The sequence below is a fragment of the Drosophila gunungcola genome (genome assembly GCF_025200985.1).
Source record: "Drosophila gunungcola strain Sukarami chromosome 2R unlocalized genomic scaffold, Dgunungcola_SK_2 000012F, whole genome shotgun sequence".
Lineage (NCBI taxonomy): Eukaryota > Metazoa > Arthropoda > Insecta > Diptera > Drosophilidae > Drosophila > Drosophila gunungcola.
The window spans coordinates 163,981-181,572 of NW_026453170.1; the positions used below are offsets into that span (position 1 = coordinate 163,981).

At 38.3% G+C, this 17,592-nt stretch overlaps 2 protein-coding genes across 2 annotated transcripts; both read right to left on the reverse strand.

Annotated features, from left to right (window-relative positions):
• Window positions 1–18: 18 nt before the first annotated feature.
• Window positions 19–3,758, reverse strand: LOC128255764 (probable G-protein coupled receptor Mth-like 7). The gene is made up of 7 exons (XM_052985507.1): window positions 3,020–3,758; window positions 2,822–2,969; window positions 2,576–2,752; window positions 2,237–2,488; window positions 525–693; window positions 266–460; window positions 19–209 (listed from the first exon to the last, which is right to left on the reverse strand). The coding sequence occupies exons 1-7, from the start codon at window positions 3,149–3,151 to the stop codon at window positions 191–193; spliced, it is 1,092 nt and encodes a 363-aa protein (XP_052841467.1). The 5' UTR covers window positions 3,152–3,758; the 3' UTR covers window positions 19–190.
• Window positions 3,759–5,471: 1,713 nt separating this feature from the next.
• Window positions 5,472–16,168, reverse strand: LOC128255955 (uncharacterized). The gene is made up of 10 exons (XM_052985878.1): window positions 16,046–16,168; window positions 15,258–15,529; window positions 15,019–15,194; window positions 12,294–12,495; window positions 12,032–12,236; window positions 9,975–11,845; window positions 9,372–9,477; window positions 8,979–9,255; window positions 7,092–7,329; window positions 5,472–6,916 (listed from the first exon to the last, which is right to left on the reverse strand). The coding sequence occupies exons 2-10, from the start codon at window positions 15,427–15,429 to the stop codon at window positions 6,177–6,179; spliced, it is 3,987 nt and encodes a 1,328-aa protein (XP_052841838.1). The 5' UTR covers window positions 15,430–15,529; window positions 16,046–16,168; the 3' UTR covers window positions 5,472–6,176.
• Between the last annotated feature and the right edge of the window lie 1,424 nt (window positions 16,169–17,592).

Consider the following 17,592-nt stretch of genomic DNA (forward strand, 5'->3'; position numbering starts at 1 on the left):
GTCAAACGCCAAATATTAATATTCTTTCCTTCTATGGTCGAACTAAAAAATGATCGAAGACACCCATATTCCAGTTTTATGGTGGAGGCCAGATCAGCACATCGAAATAATGCCATTTTGGAACATTTTTGGTGATCCATAGCGCTGATTCAGTAAAGTTAGTTTCCCTCTGATCGTTATGACACTGCTGCTACCGGTTTTCTCGAAAACTGCTAGGACAAAAAACAGGTTACTCAAAAATCTGGTACAATGACTAAGGTATTACCTATTAATAATCAGTACGATAGTACTGCGCTTAAGGATAAGAAGAATAAAAATAATAATACCGAAGCCCTTCTGGTAATATTTAAGAGCCCAAACGACTGGCCACCAAAAATTGGCGCTATGCGCAAAAAAAGGAACAAAATCCAGGGTCCAGGATACGCCCATCAAAACAGATAGCCTCAGAAACTCCAAGTAACTAGGTAGCGATATAAAATGAGTATCATGCTGCCAACTAAATACCAAAGTTAAATTGTTCTTACGTCTGACTGTTGAAATGAAGACTGCTCGCTGTCTTTTCCTGCCGGAAATTCATTAATTGTCGTCTCACTTTTCGAATGTGAATGGCCGTCGAGGTGAACATGGCCGCATTGAAGGTGCTTAGGATCTGTAAAGGTCCAAAGTAATAGATCCAAGAAGAAGAGTTCGAATCTGTGAACGATAGTAAATCGTTTTTTTTTTATACTTATGTGTTTACAGAGAAAACTAGCAAAAAACTCAATTTTAAAAATAAATTCCTTTTATTTTTAAGCAAATTTGGGCGAAAAATAATCAAGATATTTTCTTCCAATCAGAAGCTAAGAATTGACTTTTGGAAGTCTTGTTACTTTCGTTAGACTTTTAATTTATGCCGTTTATGCCGAAAACGAAGCCCACTGGCGAGATTTTTTACTCTTATACAAATTTTTGAAATTATGGTTAATATACATTTTTGTTTTACTTAATTTTCACCCTTTTAGAAAGACACCTCAATAAAAAATCCCGAAAAGAATCAAGACTTGGATGGCATTTTTGAAATAAAAACATTTGTCCTCTAGTTTGTTTGTCTGAACCAAATCGATGTTTTGGGGTTCTGAAATCGATTTTACTGTATTAAGCAGCTCGAGCTGAAATCTATGCCAAGCCAAATTGTTTAGGACTAAATCTTAAAATGGAAGTACAAGCAAGGCTATTTTTTTATATACAAGTCATATGGGGACCACTCCTGGTCATGGTATGGCTGTACTTTAAAAAAAAACATGAAATGAAGCAAACTTCGGCAAGCCGAAGTGCATATACCCTTGCAGCTATAGCAAAAATTAAATATTCTTGAAAACTTTAAAATTATGATTTATTTGCGTATATGTGTTTCTATGGCAGCTATATGATATCGTTTTCCGTTTTTAATAAAATTAAAAGCGTTATTCTGAACTGTCAACTTAATAAGAAGTCATAAAGAATTAAAATAAAATACAAAATAGAAAAGTTACATTTAAAAAAAAATTGTTTTTTTTTTTGTTTTTATGGTAGCTATTCGATATAGTCGTCCGATTTTGATGAAATTTAAACCGTAATTCTGAAATATTTAACCATTACTATATGTCGAAGAACTAAAAAAAAATTAAGAAACAGGAAAGTTATAATATTTTTTTATTTATTTTTCCGATTGTTTCTACGGGAGCTATATGCTATAATTTGAAAAATAGTTTTAAAATGTAATATTTATAACTCAAATTTTAAAAACTTATTTTAAAACATTTTTTATTTAATTGTACAATTTTTATACTAGAGGAAAACAAATTAATTATTTACCCTTAACGGTCATTAGAAGTCAGAAGTTTGCAATGTAGTGAAGGAGACATTTTCGACCCAATAATGTATATATATTTTTGATCAGCATCACCAGGTGAGTAAGTCTAGCAATGTCATTCTGTCTCTCCATCTGTCTGTTTCTACGAAAACAAACATTTTTAGTTTCAAATCTATATAAATGAAACTTTCCTAAAAGACTTTCTTCTTTGTTGGTTGTGCTTAAATCGGAACGGGCCAGATCGGAGGACTATATCGTATTACTCCAATAGGAAAAATCGGAGAACTAAGTTCTGCATTCTAGAAAAAGTGTAATTTTACTCGAAGTGATCGATTTTCATTTAACACAGCAAAACTGTTTAATATTGTTTAATATCCCCCTTTAAATGCAACTTACGCAACCTACCTTTTACCGAGCATTGACTAAAACCGACCAAGGGCATCCAGTTCCATTTATGCAAATCGTTATTCCACGATTGATTAATTAAATAAATTATTCCGGTCGGGATTAAAGCAGTTCCCCATACAAAGACACTGTAGGTGAGGAATTGATGACGAGGTTCGTTCCGAATAATAGATTTGAATCCTTTCCACACATGGTAGCTGATGACTGTGTGCCAGAGACTGGAAGCCAGTTTGAAGAAGTATAAGCTATAGCCTGCGACAGACCAAATAATGTGTTCTTAAACGTCCATCCATAGATTTGACTCTACTTAAAGTCATGTTTATTGAATGATCTACTAACCTGCTGATGAGCAAATGCCATTTAATACGCTCAAGTCATCCAGTATCATGTTAAGGGTCTCCATGAACCTTCCGAATATGCAGCTAATGAGGCACTTGCCAATCACATTTCGAAGCTTCTCAACGTAAAGATACACTGCGATCGTAAGGATAAAGCATATCAACGATATCACCGAGACTGGAAAACCAGAAACGAAGAAGAAAAGCTAATGGGGAAGTTATTAACAACAGTCAGGAATGCACCTACCTTCGAGGGTCCCTGGGAGCAATATCGTCATGCACCTGTGCACGACAACCCATATATACTTTGGGAAGTCCGTATAAAACTTGGGGTACAGACAGTATTGGTAATTGTTTAGGTACTCCTCAGACGAGTGGATAAGTAAGGTGCCGTTCTAAATAGTTGGTATTACACTTGGAAAAGATGGTGGATAAGAAGGCAAACCTGCATAAAAGTGAACTCATCGTTCTTCAGGCTGAGCACCTCGTCACAATTCCAAAACGGATCCCTTATAACGGCCATTTCGATCACAGGAACCCGATTCTCAACCGTTTGGTCCATCGTCATTAGGTACATGTAGGGATTGAGAGATGTGAGATATCGACAGTATCGAAGTAGTCACAACCGGGAATGTCTGCCCTAATTTTCTTCAGGATGATAAGAGCAAAAATCAAACCGAATATATTTAAAGGCAGCTGCATTTTGAATCTATGAACCTGCGACACTGAAAGCCCAACTCGACTGATCCTCGGTCGTTAACTACAAGGAAACTGACCCGATTCGCACATTTCTCAAAAACACAGTCCCGCCCTTTAGCGTTCAATTTATTTAAAACCATAAGCGAAATAAGGGTCGCCCTGCTGAAATTCTGCATACGCTCCTGAACTCCGCAGATACCAATTCTCCAAGGGATTAGAAATATAATGTTTTTACCCAACTTTACGAATATGGCATAAAAATTATTGCAAATTCATGACGATAAATAGGCAACAAGGGAATAAGATAATGCGCCCAAATGAATACGTAGAATGCGCGATAGTTGAGCTTTTGGATAAAAGAAAACCAAAAACGTTCAAAATCAGGAAAGTTGGTTTGAGTGAAGGCTAAATTGAAAGTGGTCAATATTAATCGGTCTTTTAAGCAAAAAAATAAAACAATAAAGAAAGCAAACTTCGGCAAGCCGAAGTTCATATACCCTTGAAGCTATTGCAAAAATTAAACATTTTTGAAAACATTAAAATTATGGTTTACTTTCGTATATTATATATTATATTATATATATTATCTCTATGGGGGCTATATGATATAGTCGTCCGATTTTGATGAAATTTAAATTTTTTTTATTTATTTTTCCGATTGTTCCTATGCGAGCTATATGCTATAGTCGTCCGATCCGGCTCGTTCCGACTTATATACTACCTGCAATAGAAAGACAACTTTTGGGAAATTTCAATGAAGATAGTTTAAAAACTGAGTTTGCGTAGAAACGGACTGACAGACGGACATGGCTGGAATATATATATATACTTAATAGGGTCGGAAATGTCTCCTTCACTACGTTGCAAACTTTTGACTGAAATTATAATACCCTCTGCAAGGGTATAATGATAACCCAGAAAAATTGGGTTGAATTTAGAACCTTTTGTCTAGCCCTTAAAATATATTTAACTGTTTTAAAAATGACTCCAAAAATGTTTATTCATTTGGTTCATTTATTGATTTGAAACAAGATTTTACTTTACTTATTTTTTTGGATTTATGTTTTAATTTTAGCCGTTACTCATAGAGTTGTTGAAAAGTATGTAATCGGCAGAAGGAAGCGTTTTCGATCCTATAAAGTATATATTCTGGATCAGGATCAATAATCGAGTCGATCTAGACAGGTCTGTCTGCCTGTTCGTCTGTTTGTATGAGTCTCTAGATCTCGAAAAAAGTTTAAAAACCAGAGATTTTTGATTTAGCGTGCAGATTCAACTTGTGCAAACGCAAGGCATATGTTTATTTCTCGCCCATTCTAAAGCCCAGGAATCGCGAAACTCTGTCAAGTAATTTCTTACGTGGCGGAGGCCATTTGTTGGGCGGTATATGTTTATTCGGTCATCGAAAACATATTGCTTAAACTAAAGTTCCAGCAACATAAATTAATTCATAAAAAATACACGCCTGATCGGCGAAATCCGTCTGCCAGCTTTGAGAGAGCCAAATAACACTAAAAAATTTTAAAAGATTACATTTTTTGATTTCAATAAAGTTTATAGATTTATAGTTTATATAATTTGGACTAAAGTATAAGAATGCCATAAAGAAACAATTGCGAATGTTTCAAGGGTAAAGCTTTTTAATAGAAATATATAAAGAAACAGAAATAGCTTTATCAACTTTTCCAGTTATGCCGATCAAGAATATACCTACTTTATAGGCTCATTACTCCTCCATTGCGTACAAAACTTCTGACAATATTTATAATATGGTATCATATACTGGACCACAGCTTATTTCAACCAAACACCATCCAAAACCTATAAACACAGAACTAAATTTTAGTAGTCATACTATATATTATGTACCATTTATGTTTTTAAGAATACATTTAAGTTGCTTCGTCAAAAATTTTAAGACTACATTTAGTTTTTAAGAATACATTTTAGCTGCTTCGTCAAAAATAATAAAAAAAAAAATTGGATTTACACGGATGGGTTACCTCTCAAGCAATTCGCTCAAATTTTATAATTATTTGTTCCGAAAAGCTAAAACTTAACTATTGGGAGTGCTTCGATTCGTTGACTAAGCCTCACACTAATAGAAACGTGTCAAAACAAGCCAGTATAATTTAAGCAGCACGTGCCACCAATGGTTTCGTTTGATTTGATAACAAAAGTATAAATAATACAATAACTTTTGGATAATTTTAAATGTTTATTAAGGTTAAATGTCTGTTTAATATGAATACTAATCCGTGAATTCTAATCATTTTTTCAGCAAGGTGTACTATTCCTTTACATTGAAAGTACACTGTACTGGGGATTATACTTGACGCTTATAATACAAAATCATTTTAGTCCAATAAATATGAAAAGATACAGTTACAAAAATGCGGAATTTTTTATTTTGTGGGGCAGTAGTTATAGTGCAATGCAGATCCCACGTTCTCTGAAATTAATGATGTTGTTTAAAACGCCCAAAGTCAAACTTAATGACTGATTCGCGCACAAGATTTGCGGTTTATATTATGGAATCGGGTCCATACTATAAAACAAAAACCTATGCCACTTGCAACCGAAAAGTGTTCACTTTAAGAGCTCTGTGTCTTCGTTCAAATCAATTACATTCGCATTTGATGCGACCCAGTTAGAAAAGGAGGGGCAAAAGATTACGGGCACCGCGGTGTTCACGGTGCCGCATTCTTCTGGACCTGCTTTTCGAGAGAGCGCACATCAGGTGCGAATATATTTAATAGGTTGTTTTGCTACTTGGCGCATTGATGATCACAGATCGCACAATTGCCAATAGCAAAGTCAAAAAGAGGACAATACGGTCACTTGTTAGGCCAAGCGACCGCACCATCCTCATAGATTGGTCGTAGCCTCCGCAGAAGCTACAATTAAGAAATGACGCATGTCGACTTCTTCTCCCTTGGTGGGGGCGTAGGAGGAGCCCGTGGCGACCATCCGAAATTGTTCCAGTTTCCGTGGGGCTCACGAAAGGGCGGCGCACGTCGCTGCTCGTTAAAGGGCGGCTGTCGATGGTACTCTTCGGGCGTGGGACGGATATTCTCAAACCGTAGATTACCGCTGGGAATGTGACGGTAAGTCGAAGACCTGGTGGTTTTGGGCGGCGACAACGGCGGGGCGCTGGGCTCTTGGGGCAATTCCACACCACATGGCACTCCGTTGATAAAGCGTTGTTCGCGACCAAAGGTCGGTATGGAGAGGGGTTTTGAGGCCTTGGGTTCCGGGCGTCTAAAGGGCGGAATAGCCGGGAGCTCTGAGAGCTTAAATACCGGCTTGGTGGTATGGGTTTCTAGAGAACGCGTTGCTGGTTTTGGAGCGGCTGCATTGACTGATGTTGATGGCGTTCCGGTCGCAGGTGTAACAGCAGGACGAGGAGCAAGCTTAGTCTTAACTGTCGTTTTTTTGTTGTCCAATTTTAAATCCTTCATTTGGCCCTGAATCAAACGAACTGAGTCGGAATTGTTATCCACGTAGCGTGGAACTTTCGGCAACTCGTCGAAGAACTTGTCTAGCTCAGATTTTTGTGTTTGGTACTCATTCCCCAGCTTGAGCAGCTCCTCCTTGTTGTAGAAAAGCTTGACCGCCTGAGCTGGGTTCTTGGCATTGGAAGCTGAACGGAAACAGATTTGGGTTAAAAATTATAAATCATTTTAGGAGGACGAGCCAGAGAAACAAGCCATCGGAGAATTGGAACTATGACAATGTCTCTACAAGTTATAATGAAATACGGATGGTGTCTCGATTTGTGTTTCTCTGGCGAACTTCAATTTATTAATGGTCCTTACTTCGCTTTAGCGGCTGTCCCAGGCCAGGTGACGGCTGTTCCACAGCTTCTTTGACGGACTTCTGCCCGTTCTGTTTATTCTGGTTAATTTCCTCGCGATAATACGGAACTCCAACCAGCGTGTTGCGGTCACGACACATCTCGATAATGCGCCGGAAATCGTTGTTCTGGCTGAGAGTTCGCGGGTTACCAATCAGAATAAGCAAGGACATCGGACGGGAAAGCAGGACATTCAATCGCTAAACAAGAACAAAATTATTTTAAATTAATTTGTTTTTTTTTTATGTCCCGATCTCCAAACAAGTGTCCATATTTGCCTGGCTCTATAAAATGTTTTTATTTAAGTGGGATATTTTAAGAAGTTCCGCATAAAAATAATCTTATATATTTTTAAAAAAGATTTGTTTATTAAAAATATGTTGTTCGAGTATAAAAGTAGAATAAATAATGCTTTAGTAGATTAGTTTTTGCATATTTAATGGTCTAATGCTCTAAGTGATAATTTGTTGTTATATACCGAGACATATCAAAACCAATAATGTTTATTTTTATTACTTTTTCAAACACTTTTATACCCGTGTGTCGTAGAGTAAAAGGATGTATTGGTTGATAAGTATGTAATAGATAGAAGCTTTTGCGAACCTATAAAGAATATATATTCTTGATCAGGGTAAATAGCCGAGTCGATCTAACCATGTCCGTCTCTCTGTCCGTCTGTATGAACGTCGAGATCTCGGAAACTTTAAAAACTAGACATTTAAGATTTGACATGCAGATTCTAATAAACACGCGAATACAGATTTGCATAAAAATTTATAACATTCGCTTTATAGAATATCACAAATGAGTTTTGGCTGCAAGGCTAGCCATTAAGGATTGCTTAAGTATGCTTTCTTATATTTTGTTAAGTAAGCCTTGAAAAAGATGTTTAAAATTCTGAAAATACAAAAGTAAAAAAAAAATTGTTTTTCCTTCAAATTTTTTTTAAAAAATTTTAATTTAGTTTTCTAAAAAATGAAAAGCAAATTATTTGCTTTTGAAAGCTTATTCAGCAAACCAAAAATACATCTCGCCTTTGAAATTGTATTAAGCTGAAAACAGCAAACAAATCTATGCTATTTGTAAACTTAGCAGTGGCGTCATTATATGATCTATATATATTTATATTTTTTTCTTATTATGTGATAAAATACTTCTGCTTCTTAAATATTTGAATAATTAAGAAGCTAAAATTCGGCTTTGCTTTTCGTTCAGCTGCCGATTTTCCAAAAAGCTTTTGCTTGATAATTGTACAAAACCAACAAGGCTAATACTTAAGTTTCGACTTGAATAACTTAAAACAAGAAAGGAAGCTATTACAAAAATTTAATATTCTTGAAAACATTAAATTTATGATATACTTGCGTATATGTATAAAAACATTGAAATTATGATGATTTGCAGCTCAATTATTCGATAGTTCCTATGATATCGTTTTCCAATTTTAGCAAAATTATTAAAAAGTCAAAATGAATTTAAAAAAAACATTATAAAATAAAAAAGTAAAATATATTTTTGTTGTGCCCATGGAAGTTTTAAGTTACAGTCGTCCGATTTTGATGAAATTTAAACCGTATTTCTGAAATATTTAACTATTACTTGCTTAGAAACGGACGGACATGGCTAAATCGACTCTCCTAGAGATGCTGATCAAGAATATATACACTTTATAGGGTCGGACATGTCTCCTTCACTGAGTTGCAAAGTTCTAACTGAAATTATAATACCCTCTGCAAGGGTATTAAAACAATGTAAGACCGAAGGTTGACTTTCTTAAGCATATATCAAGACTTTAAACCCAGCCTTTGCTTATGCCATTTGATTTCCCCACTTCCAGACACACACTCACCCGTTCATTGTTCAAGAAGCCTAGCTTGGGAGTAAAGGAGCGCACGAAGGACACAATGATCACCTGCTTCTCCTTGCCCTGGAAGAGCTCAACAGATCCGCAATCTATTTGCGACCAGTTGCGCATGTTCAGCTGCTCCTGGATACGTTGGTACTGGTTTTTGTACGGCGAAATGATCCCGATGTCAGACTCCAACACCTTCTCACCATTGATACCGAAGTACATAAGGTCTTTGACGTAGTCCATTACAGCGTCGATCTCCTTATTGTTGCACAGACTGTTCAATAAGAGAAAATAATTAATTTAAATTCGTTTTGTCCGATACTGACCGAATCGGAAGACTTTTAAGATTGTTCAAAATTTATGTTTGCCTACCAATAGTTAACAACTCACCTCATAGAGCTCTTGGTGTTCATAACAGTGCCAAAGACGGAATGGAACATAATGGGAAAATCAGCATTCGAAGTGTGGAACCAGTTTTGAAAACGGCAAACATTCTCTGAAATGGAAAGACATAAAAGATAAATCCCGGGGATATGATTAAAGGGGGAAGTACCCGAAGACGTTTAAAAAAATCGATTGTTTTTTGTGTCTTAATCGTTATACAAATGCTTCAAGAAAATTCTGGCATAAATTAAATAGCCGATCTTAAAAATTATGAAAGATATGGCAGTTGACAGTTGTTGGCGCCTATGTTCCTTTTTTTATGTTTTTTTATATGAGGCGTAGAGGATTGCAAAAAAAAGTATTGAACCGACTTTCTTCATCTATCTATTTTTTAAGAGCAAATTACTGTCGGTATTCTAAGGACATGAAAATAATAATTTTTTGTCCATTTTTAACGCGAAAATATTTTTTTCAAGCCTAGTTTTTATGGTAAAAAATGCCGACATTTTTAAAAAATCGTAGAATACCGATTATCAAAAACCCTTTCAGTGGAATAACGGTTGATTTTATGATTTCAGATGAAAAGTGCTGTCAGGATCTCCTACTCACCCATGGGCGCCTGAGCCTTAAGTTTCCCGCCGTAGTAGAGCTCACTGTACAGGGAAACTATCTCCGGGTGGGAGCGATAGTTGCGTACGAGTCGCGTCTGCACGGCCGTGTTGTAGCTACCGTCCTTGTCCACCTGGTAGCACTTCCTCTGCAGCAGTCGCTCGAATAACGACAGTCCCAGACCCCATTCGTTGGCCCGCTGCGACTGCAGCACCGGTCCCAGTTGCTTGTGATCCCCGGACAGGATCAAATTAGTCGTCGGCGATATGGTGCAGGTTATGCCCATCAAGGCCTCCGCCTCCGTGGAGGCGGCCGCCTCGTCCACAAAAACGTGCGAGAAGACATCCCCTTTGGCGAACCCACCTGTGGACAACTTGCCGGCCAAACTGAGGGTGCAGACCACTATACGATACTGATGCACCGCCTGAACGGCAGGGTAAAAGTGTAGGGCGTACATGTTGGAGTACTCCAGCAGCAGGTCGTCGATGTTGTCGATGCGCCGATCGCAGCTTGCGGCAAAGATGCGGGTGAGTGGGCGGGGCTGGCTCCCCGGAGCCTTTGCGATGGCCCGAAGCAATCGCAGAGCCACCTCGTCGCAGGCCGTATTGGAGCCAGCCAGCACCAGGATGTGCGTTTCCGGTCGGCGCACATACAACTGGTAAATGGCTTCGCAAATGGTCGCCGTCTTGCCGGTTCCCGGTGGACCGAACACGATGTACGGAGCCGGCAGCTTCTTGCTAAGTGCTATTTGACGCACCGCCTGCAACTGCTCGGGGTTGCTGGATAAGCGCCGGTTGTTCAGTTCCAAGGTGCCTTGGGCCACCGACTCTCGGGGAATGTCACCAGGAAAAAGAATCCTCTGCACATCGGCGGCGCAGGTGAGAGCAAGCTGCTGAAGAGCCCGGTACTGGTAACGCATCACTGCCCGAAGCGGACGGAAGACCAGGGTGTATGTGGTGTTGTCCGGCAACTGGCTTTCACATGTAATGTGCACCCTTTGCGTGGAGACTCCCAGGACGCGGGCAAAGTATACGCGCGGCTGCTTGTCCAGAGATCCGAACTGTTCGTCCACCTTGCGTGCCCACTTCAAGATGGAGTCAAAGTCCTTGAGGGCCAGTTCCAGCACTTGGTTGTTGTTCTCCAGCAGCTGGCGTACACCGGAATCCGGCTTGCCGCGTTCGTTAATGATCAGGACATCGTCGCCGGGGGAAAGCACATCCTCCACGCTCATACTGGTCAAACCCAGCTGCAACTTTACCGAGAGTTCCCGTCCGAACTGGTGCAGCTCCATTTTGGACTGCTTGAGGGCCAAATAGTGCTGCAGCCGTTCGATGTCCTCCACCTGGAGCAGGGTGCGCAGGGCACCACTGAGGTTCTCCTGGGTGATCTCCCTGCCCCTCTCACAATAGTTGCGATAGTGCTTGTCGAAGTCGGCCAGCCGAACCTGGGCGTCCTCGTGCTTAAGGGCACTCACCACCTGGGTGGGCGGATTGGCTGGAGGAAGACCTTGACTCTTGAATGTCTCGTGGTTGGACAGCCGGTACGGATTGATGTTGAAGCTGGCCTTGGGCAGTGCCTCCGTTCGCATGAAATGGTGTTGCTCAACGAACCTTTGTCCCTGGCTGGAGAACCCGATCACGATAGGCTGCTCTCGGAGGATCATGAAGACGTGTGAGTCCACAAAGAAGACAAGCTCCCCGCTCGACGGCACCTTAAGCGGCAAACGCGCATTGTACACGTAGTAGAACTGTCGCGACTGCACTATGATGAACTTGTCCACCACCAAATCCTTGCGTTCGGTCTTTAAGGTAAATCCAAAGTAGTGGCTGTCCACGCAGGTCTGGTAAGAGAGGGTCAATATGGACGAAGATCTGCGGTAAAGACAATATCACAATTTATATTACGTAAATTTTTTTTCTGAGTTATTAAAAAAATTAAATTTAAAAGTCGTCTAACAAAACAAAAATTATTAAAAAATATAAGAAAGCAAAACAATTTTTATAAACTTATTATCTTTAGTTGTATTTTAACAATAAAGAGCAGCTATCGAAACTTACAACTTCTCCATCTTTTCGAGTGACTTAAAATCAGACTCATCGCCATGGTCCTCCACATGCTCCTCATACTTTTCAATCGTGTCGAAGTTCACCTGGCACATATAGCAACCCATAGAGTTAAGCTCAAAATCGTTCTCTGTTTTCTGAGCCTGCGTCTTTTGGTATTTCAGAAGCATTGACTTGGCCCCCGTATCAAGTTTGTATTCTGCGATCAAATCTCTCATGTAGTTTGAAAAATGTAAAAATAGTTGAATAGACTTACCTTCGGTTATGGGTTTATTGCCCTCGACAGCAGCTCCGGAAAAAATGGCCGGGGAAAGGGAATCTCGAAGACGGTGTTGTTCATCGAGCAAATTGAACTTCTCCTTGCGAAACTCCATCAAGGCGAAACTCTTGATGCGATAGTTAGTATTCCCACGCGGAGTGTTGATCAGAAAATTGGTCCTATGCAGCAGAGACCCAATCTGTTCAGATCGGGACAGAAACGAAACGTTGCATTTAAGTTCACTTGTTATTGTTTACGTAAACCAGAAATATGTATTATTGATAGCCTTCTTATCGTCTGACTTCCTTCGATATGCGATCGGTCTACAATCTGCAGTGTCGTAATTTAAGTCCACTATAGCCTATACTAAGAGGGCATTGTTTTTTGTAACAATAAAAAGGGGGAATCACATGATGATATCATTCACCTATATGGCGAAATAGCTGCTTCATTTAAGCGTTAGTTCTGTATGTTATTTCCCAGAATGTGTTTTCAGATTGGCACAACACGGATTTAATGGAAAGCCCAATGGGAATTGCAGGGAATAGGAATCTCTGGCTTTTATAGTTTCCGAAATCTCCAAGTTCATACGCACGGACAGACGGACATTGACTCGGCTGTTTTTCTCGATTGATTTGGTCGGAAAAACTTCCTCCTACCTGTAACATACTTTTCAACGAATACCTTTACTATGTGAGTATCAAGTAACAAACTTATGTTACTTAAGCTAAAGGTTCCGCGATGTAGCTAAGAATACGTAAATGTGTGGGCTACTAGAACTAACTGGAATTTCCTACTTTTTTTTTGCTGTAAAACACTCTTAATAAACTTCCGCTTTATACAAAATTCGTCGGGTTAAACCATAGTTAAAATCATTGATTTTGAACCATTCTCCGATCCTAAAGTGCCTCTAAAAGTATATCTTCAATTAAAAGAATTTGAATTTCTCTTGGAATGTTGCGTTCGTTTTTCCGAGGGGTCTTATAAAGGAACTCAATATATTTTAAATTAAATAATATTAAATTAAGCTTTTTCGAGACCAAACAAATTAATTTAATAAAACCGTTATCAGTGAAAATATGCCAAGTGGACTTCCTAAAACTAAAAAGTAAGATTTTCATGGAACTTTTTGACTTTTTGGGTTCACAACCACAAAAAAAATACATTTGGGCCGTTTCTGAAAATTTTCAAGTTTTACAGAAGTGGCAGATGTTTTAAAAGCCAGCTTTAGTCACTTTTTTGAAAAAATAAACATCATTATATCTTGTATTCGCTGTGGAATCTTAAAGTTCCAGTAAAATCATTTTTTTTTTTAACATATATGCAAAGATAAATAGAAATTTAATTTTCTGGTATCAAGCTAGTTTAAAAACAAAAATAAATACAAATATAACAGTACCTAACAAACCTTACATATATTATACATTGGGTAAATGAAAATCTTTAGACATGTAAGGGTATGATAGTCTTATTATTTTTTACCTAGTAAAAGTAAAAGGTACCAACAAATTGAACCTGGTTACGAAACTAGGTACAAGTATCTAGATACACCTCAACACTGTCTATAACATGTATTTTTTAACCAAACAACAAGTAGTTAATTACAAGTATAGATAGACCGATAAATCTAAAACGCTACCATCTGGGACTCCCCCTAGCAAGCTTTAAGCCGCTATACCTAAATAAAAAGTCTAATCACATTGTTGCCATATCAGCAACCATTTTTTTTTTTAGGTTTCCTGTAACTATAATATTGACATCCTCTTAGCTTTGGATTTATGTGTTCTGTTTAATAAAACGTTTATCCAATTTATATACTTGTAAAACTTAAAGGGTTTCCCCAAATTTTTCCTAGCAAAAGATGAATATGGTGGGGCAAACGCGAAAGTGAATGACTCATTTACTTGAGCGAGTTATTAGACGTCTAGCTAGCAAATTGTTTAGACACATCGCCGATCGGGTATGTCAGTGTTTGTGAGTTGTGTTGATAATACAAAGAAAATGTTTGGGGCTGGCGCAAAACAAAGGAAAAAGATGCAATGCAAAAACAGCTCTTATCGCGGGTGGGTTAGCGAATCAGTATGGGTGCTAGCTTTCCAGATTTTTCGATCGCTTAAAGAACATTGAAGGAATGACAGCTATAGGATATCGATAGTCCAACTGGCAAGATTTTTTTACACGATCAATTTACACATAAAAAAAGATGACATAAAAATGTATTTGGTCATTCGATGATATGCAGTCGTTGTCCGATTTTATTAAAACTAAAACCGTAAATTAGTAATCCAGTATAACCGTAATTTTTATTTTTATGTTTCCGATTTTTTCTACGGAACTATTTGGTATATACTGTTTGCAATAAAATGAAGACTTTTGGCAAAGTTTCATCCAAAAACTTATAAAACTGTGAGTCAAATTTGCGTGAAAACGGAAAGACAGACAGACTGACGGAAGGACATACAGACGGACATGGCTGGATCGCAAGTTCTAATGATTTGTTTGTGTCCTGCATGACAAACTTTTGACTAAAAAAATAGTACTCTCTGCAAGGGTATCAGAACATAAACATTGCTAGAATATAAATCAGTTTCGAGTGTAAAGGCAGTACAATTCTTACTTTAAAACAAATAAATATGTACGTGAACAGTGTTTATTGTATAAGTATCTGGACAAAGGAAATGAAAAGCATGATAATATGGTATCATATGTATTTGGTACTCACATTCCAGGCGCCTTGGATGGAGAGCTTCAGCCGAACCTCGCTGCAATTGGGCAGGCCTCCGAGGTGGGCCTCGAACATCTGGCGCATCTTACTCTTGTCCACATACCACTCGGTCTGGGCGCTGATCACCTGGCGCACGGCCATCTCCAGGAGAAAACTTCCGATAAATTCGCGCTCTGTCGCCGGGTAAATCAGTCCGATGTGATGAAATTGCAATTAGGGTCTATAATATAGCTTACCCCATGGCACCGGCGGTTTCCTAGGCATTCCATTGGCGTAGTTGCCGGGTGCTTTGATACCGCTGTTAGTTGGCGGTGTTGCCGGCGGCGTTAACAAATCGATCGCAGTAACGGGCCCATTGTTATTTTTTACACCGGCAGTCTTCTTTTTTTGATTTTTATTCTTCGTCATTTTGGCTTGTTTTTTTTTATTTTTTATTGTTGTCTTTTTATGCACTTAATCACACAGAGGGGTAGGATTGATATCTGTTGCGCGAATTGTTACTGATTTTCTATAGTACGATCGCAATTTAAAGTTTGTTATTTATTTTTTGTTATTCAACGCGAACACAAAGCTCAGGCAGAGACACACACAGACGTACATAAATGTTTATACTATGTATATAGAACAGCAGTGCAGCTGACGATCGAAGTGCACGGCGCGACGTTCAGCTAACGAATAAGCGAACGATGCGCCAGCGTCTTTTATATGTATGTTTGTAAAGGTACGGAACGGGTGGTGAAATTACTTTGGGTAAAACCCCAAAATACATTTTATATGAATAAATTAAATAAATACTTTTAGTTAAGGCTAATAATTGAGTTGACTTTAAGGTAATTTGGATAACTCCGCAGCATTTAAGCCCTCTTGTGTTTGTTTGTGTGTGCATGAAAAAGCCTTTCAAAATAACGGAGATGGAGTCAGTTCACTGGAACTGGAGCTTCATTGGATTCCGCAAGCTTCCCTTCCATTGATGGAACTGTAAAGCATTCGGATTCGCTGCTGCCATATGTAGATATGTACTTACTTATAACTGCGAATTTTGTTTATTACTTTTTGGTTTTTTGATTCTGGTACCAGGGCAGTACCTAACTCTTACAATGTTTTTTTTTTTTTTGTTGTGTGCGTGTATATGTTAGCACTTTTAATAAAATCAAACAACGAAAACATAAATTTGACTTGAATTTCGTGGAAAGTCCCGAATTTGTAGATCGTTTGTGGCGAAGCGCTAGTTTGGTATATTATAAAGCTGCGAGTGTGGTCACGCTTAAAAAATACCAAATATAAAGATCAATTGGGGTAGTCCCCATGCTGTTAATGTGCTTATTCAGCATAACAAGATTACTGATCATTGATGGTGATTATTACGATAGTTCTGTTGATCACTGATCACTACAAAATGTTTCCATAATGATCAGCGTATATCGTGGTGTTCAGGCTACCAAAATTACTTATAAAACAAAAAACTTCATATAAAAAAAACGAGACAACGAATTTTGGGAGAAAAAAACTTGATCATTGATTTCTGATCCACCAGTGATAAGTGATCATGTTGTCTAGTACTCAGATCGACGAAAAACGTTCGCCGCCTATAAGAGCCTTTTTGCTGCGTATCTGCCACGATTCCAATACCAAATTTAACTCTGGCGTTGTTTATATTCAACATCTTCGATTTTGCTTCTCAAATTGTTTGTTTGTCAACAAGCCCAGCTGATTGACAGTATGACCAAAGCACACGAACTCGGGTGAATCTGAAAACTTCGGTCGCACTAGAAAGAATAAGTTTTTTCCCTGGCGAAACTGTTTGTCGATCTTAGTACTAGGCTTAAGAGTCAAATATACTATGTATACGACGATCGCTTGAGATTTTTTTTGTAAGAGGGTACTGTCACATTGGCTTCAAAACGTAAACAAAACAATACATATGAAAAATTTTGTTTACGGGTGAAATGTGTGAATATCTGATCAATTGGGTGTACCGCATGCGATTCCACCTGGAACCATAGACCTTCTGTTAAGTCAAGCAACTTAAAGTCGATTTTTGGCATAGGTTGCAAAGGAGCTCAATTTAAGTTTCTCATCCAGTCAGGCAGGTCAGGTTTGATATGGAAAAAATGGAACAATTTAAGATCATGAGTCCCAAATATTGTTAAAGGCAAAAAAGAGCGGAGCCGACGCTTAATCTTTGGAGGCACTTGACACAGGCGCAAAACGCTGCTTTTGTCAGGGCTTAGTACCCCGTTAGCCAGTTTTAACAATTTTAGATAAGGAGCCTTGATGTAAGAATATTTTATATATATCTATGGAACTGGACTACTCGTTAATGGAGGCGGATATAAGCTCCATTTCTTGAAAAAAAAACGTCACAAAAAAACTTGTTGCGAAAGTGAAGAAACCGTTGCAAGGGCTTTCTTGGAATCAGCCAGTAACATTGTAAATGTTGAGCAAAACCAAGAATCTGGGGATAATGTCTTCTTCCATTTTACGCAATACTTGTTCTTGTTGTTATACTTTTACACTTGTTCAGCTAAACAGATCATTGATTAAAAAATTGTATTATTTTTTATTAAGAGT

Coding starts and splice junctions, on each gene's coding strand:
- LOC128255955 (XM_052985878.1), bottom strand. CDS start 15,429: ATGACGAAGAATAAAAATCAAAAAAAGAAGACTGCCGGTGTAAAAAAT. Junction 9,478..9,974: donor TAAGGCTCAGGCGCCCATGG/GTGAGTAGGAGA, acceptor TTTCCATTTCAG/AGAATGTTTGCCGTTTTCAA. Junction 6,917..7,091: donor GGGACAGCCGCTAAAGCGAA/GTAAGGACCATT, acceptor GTTTCCGTTCAG/CTTCCAATGCCAAGAACCCA.
- LOC128255764 (XM_052985507.1), bottom strand. CDS start 3,151: ATGTACCTAATGACGATGGACCAAACGGTTGAGAATCGGGTTCCTGTG. Junction 2,753..2,821: donor GCTCCCAGGGACCCTCGAAG/GTAGGTGCATTC, acceptor CTGGTTTTCCAG/TCTCGGTGATATCGTTGATA. Junction 461..524: donor CTTCATTTCAACAGTCAGAC/GTAAGAACAATT, acceptor ATCGCTACCTAG/TTACTTGGAGTTTCTGAGGC.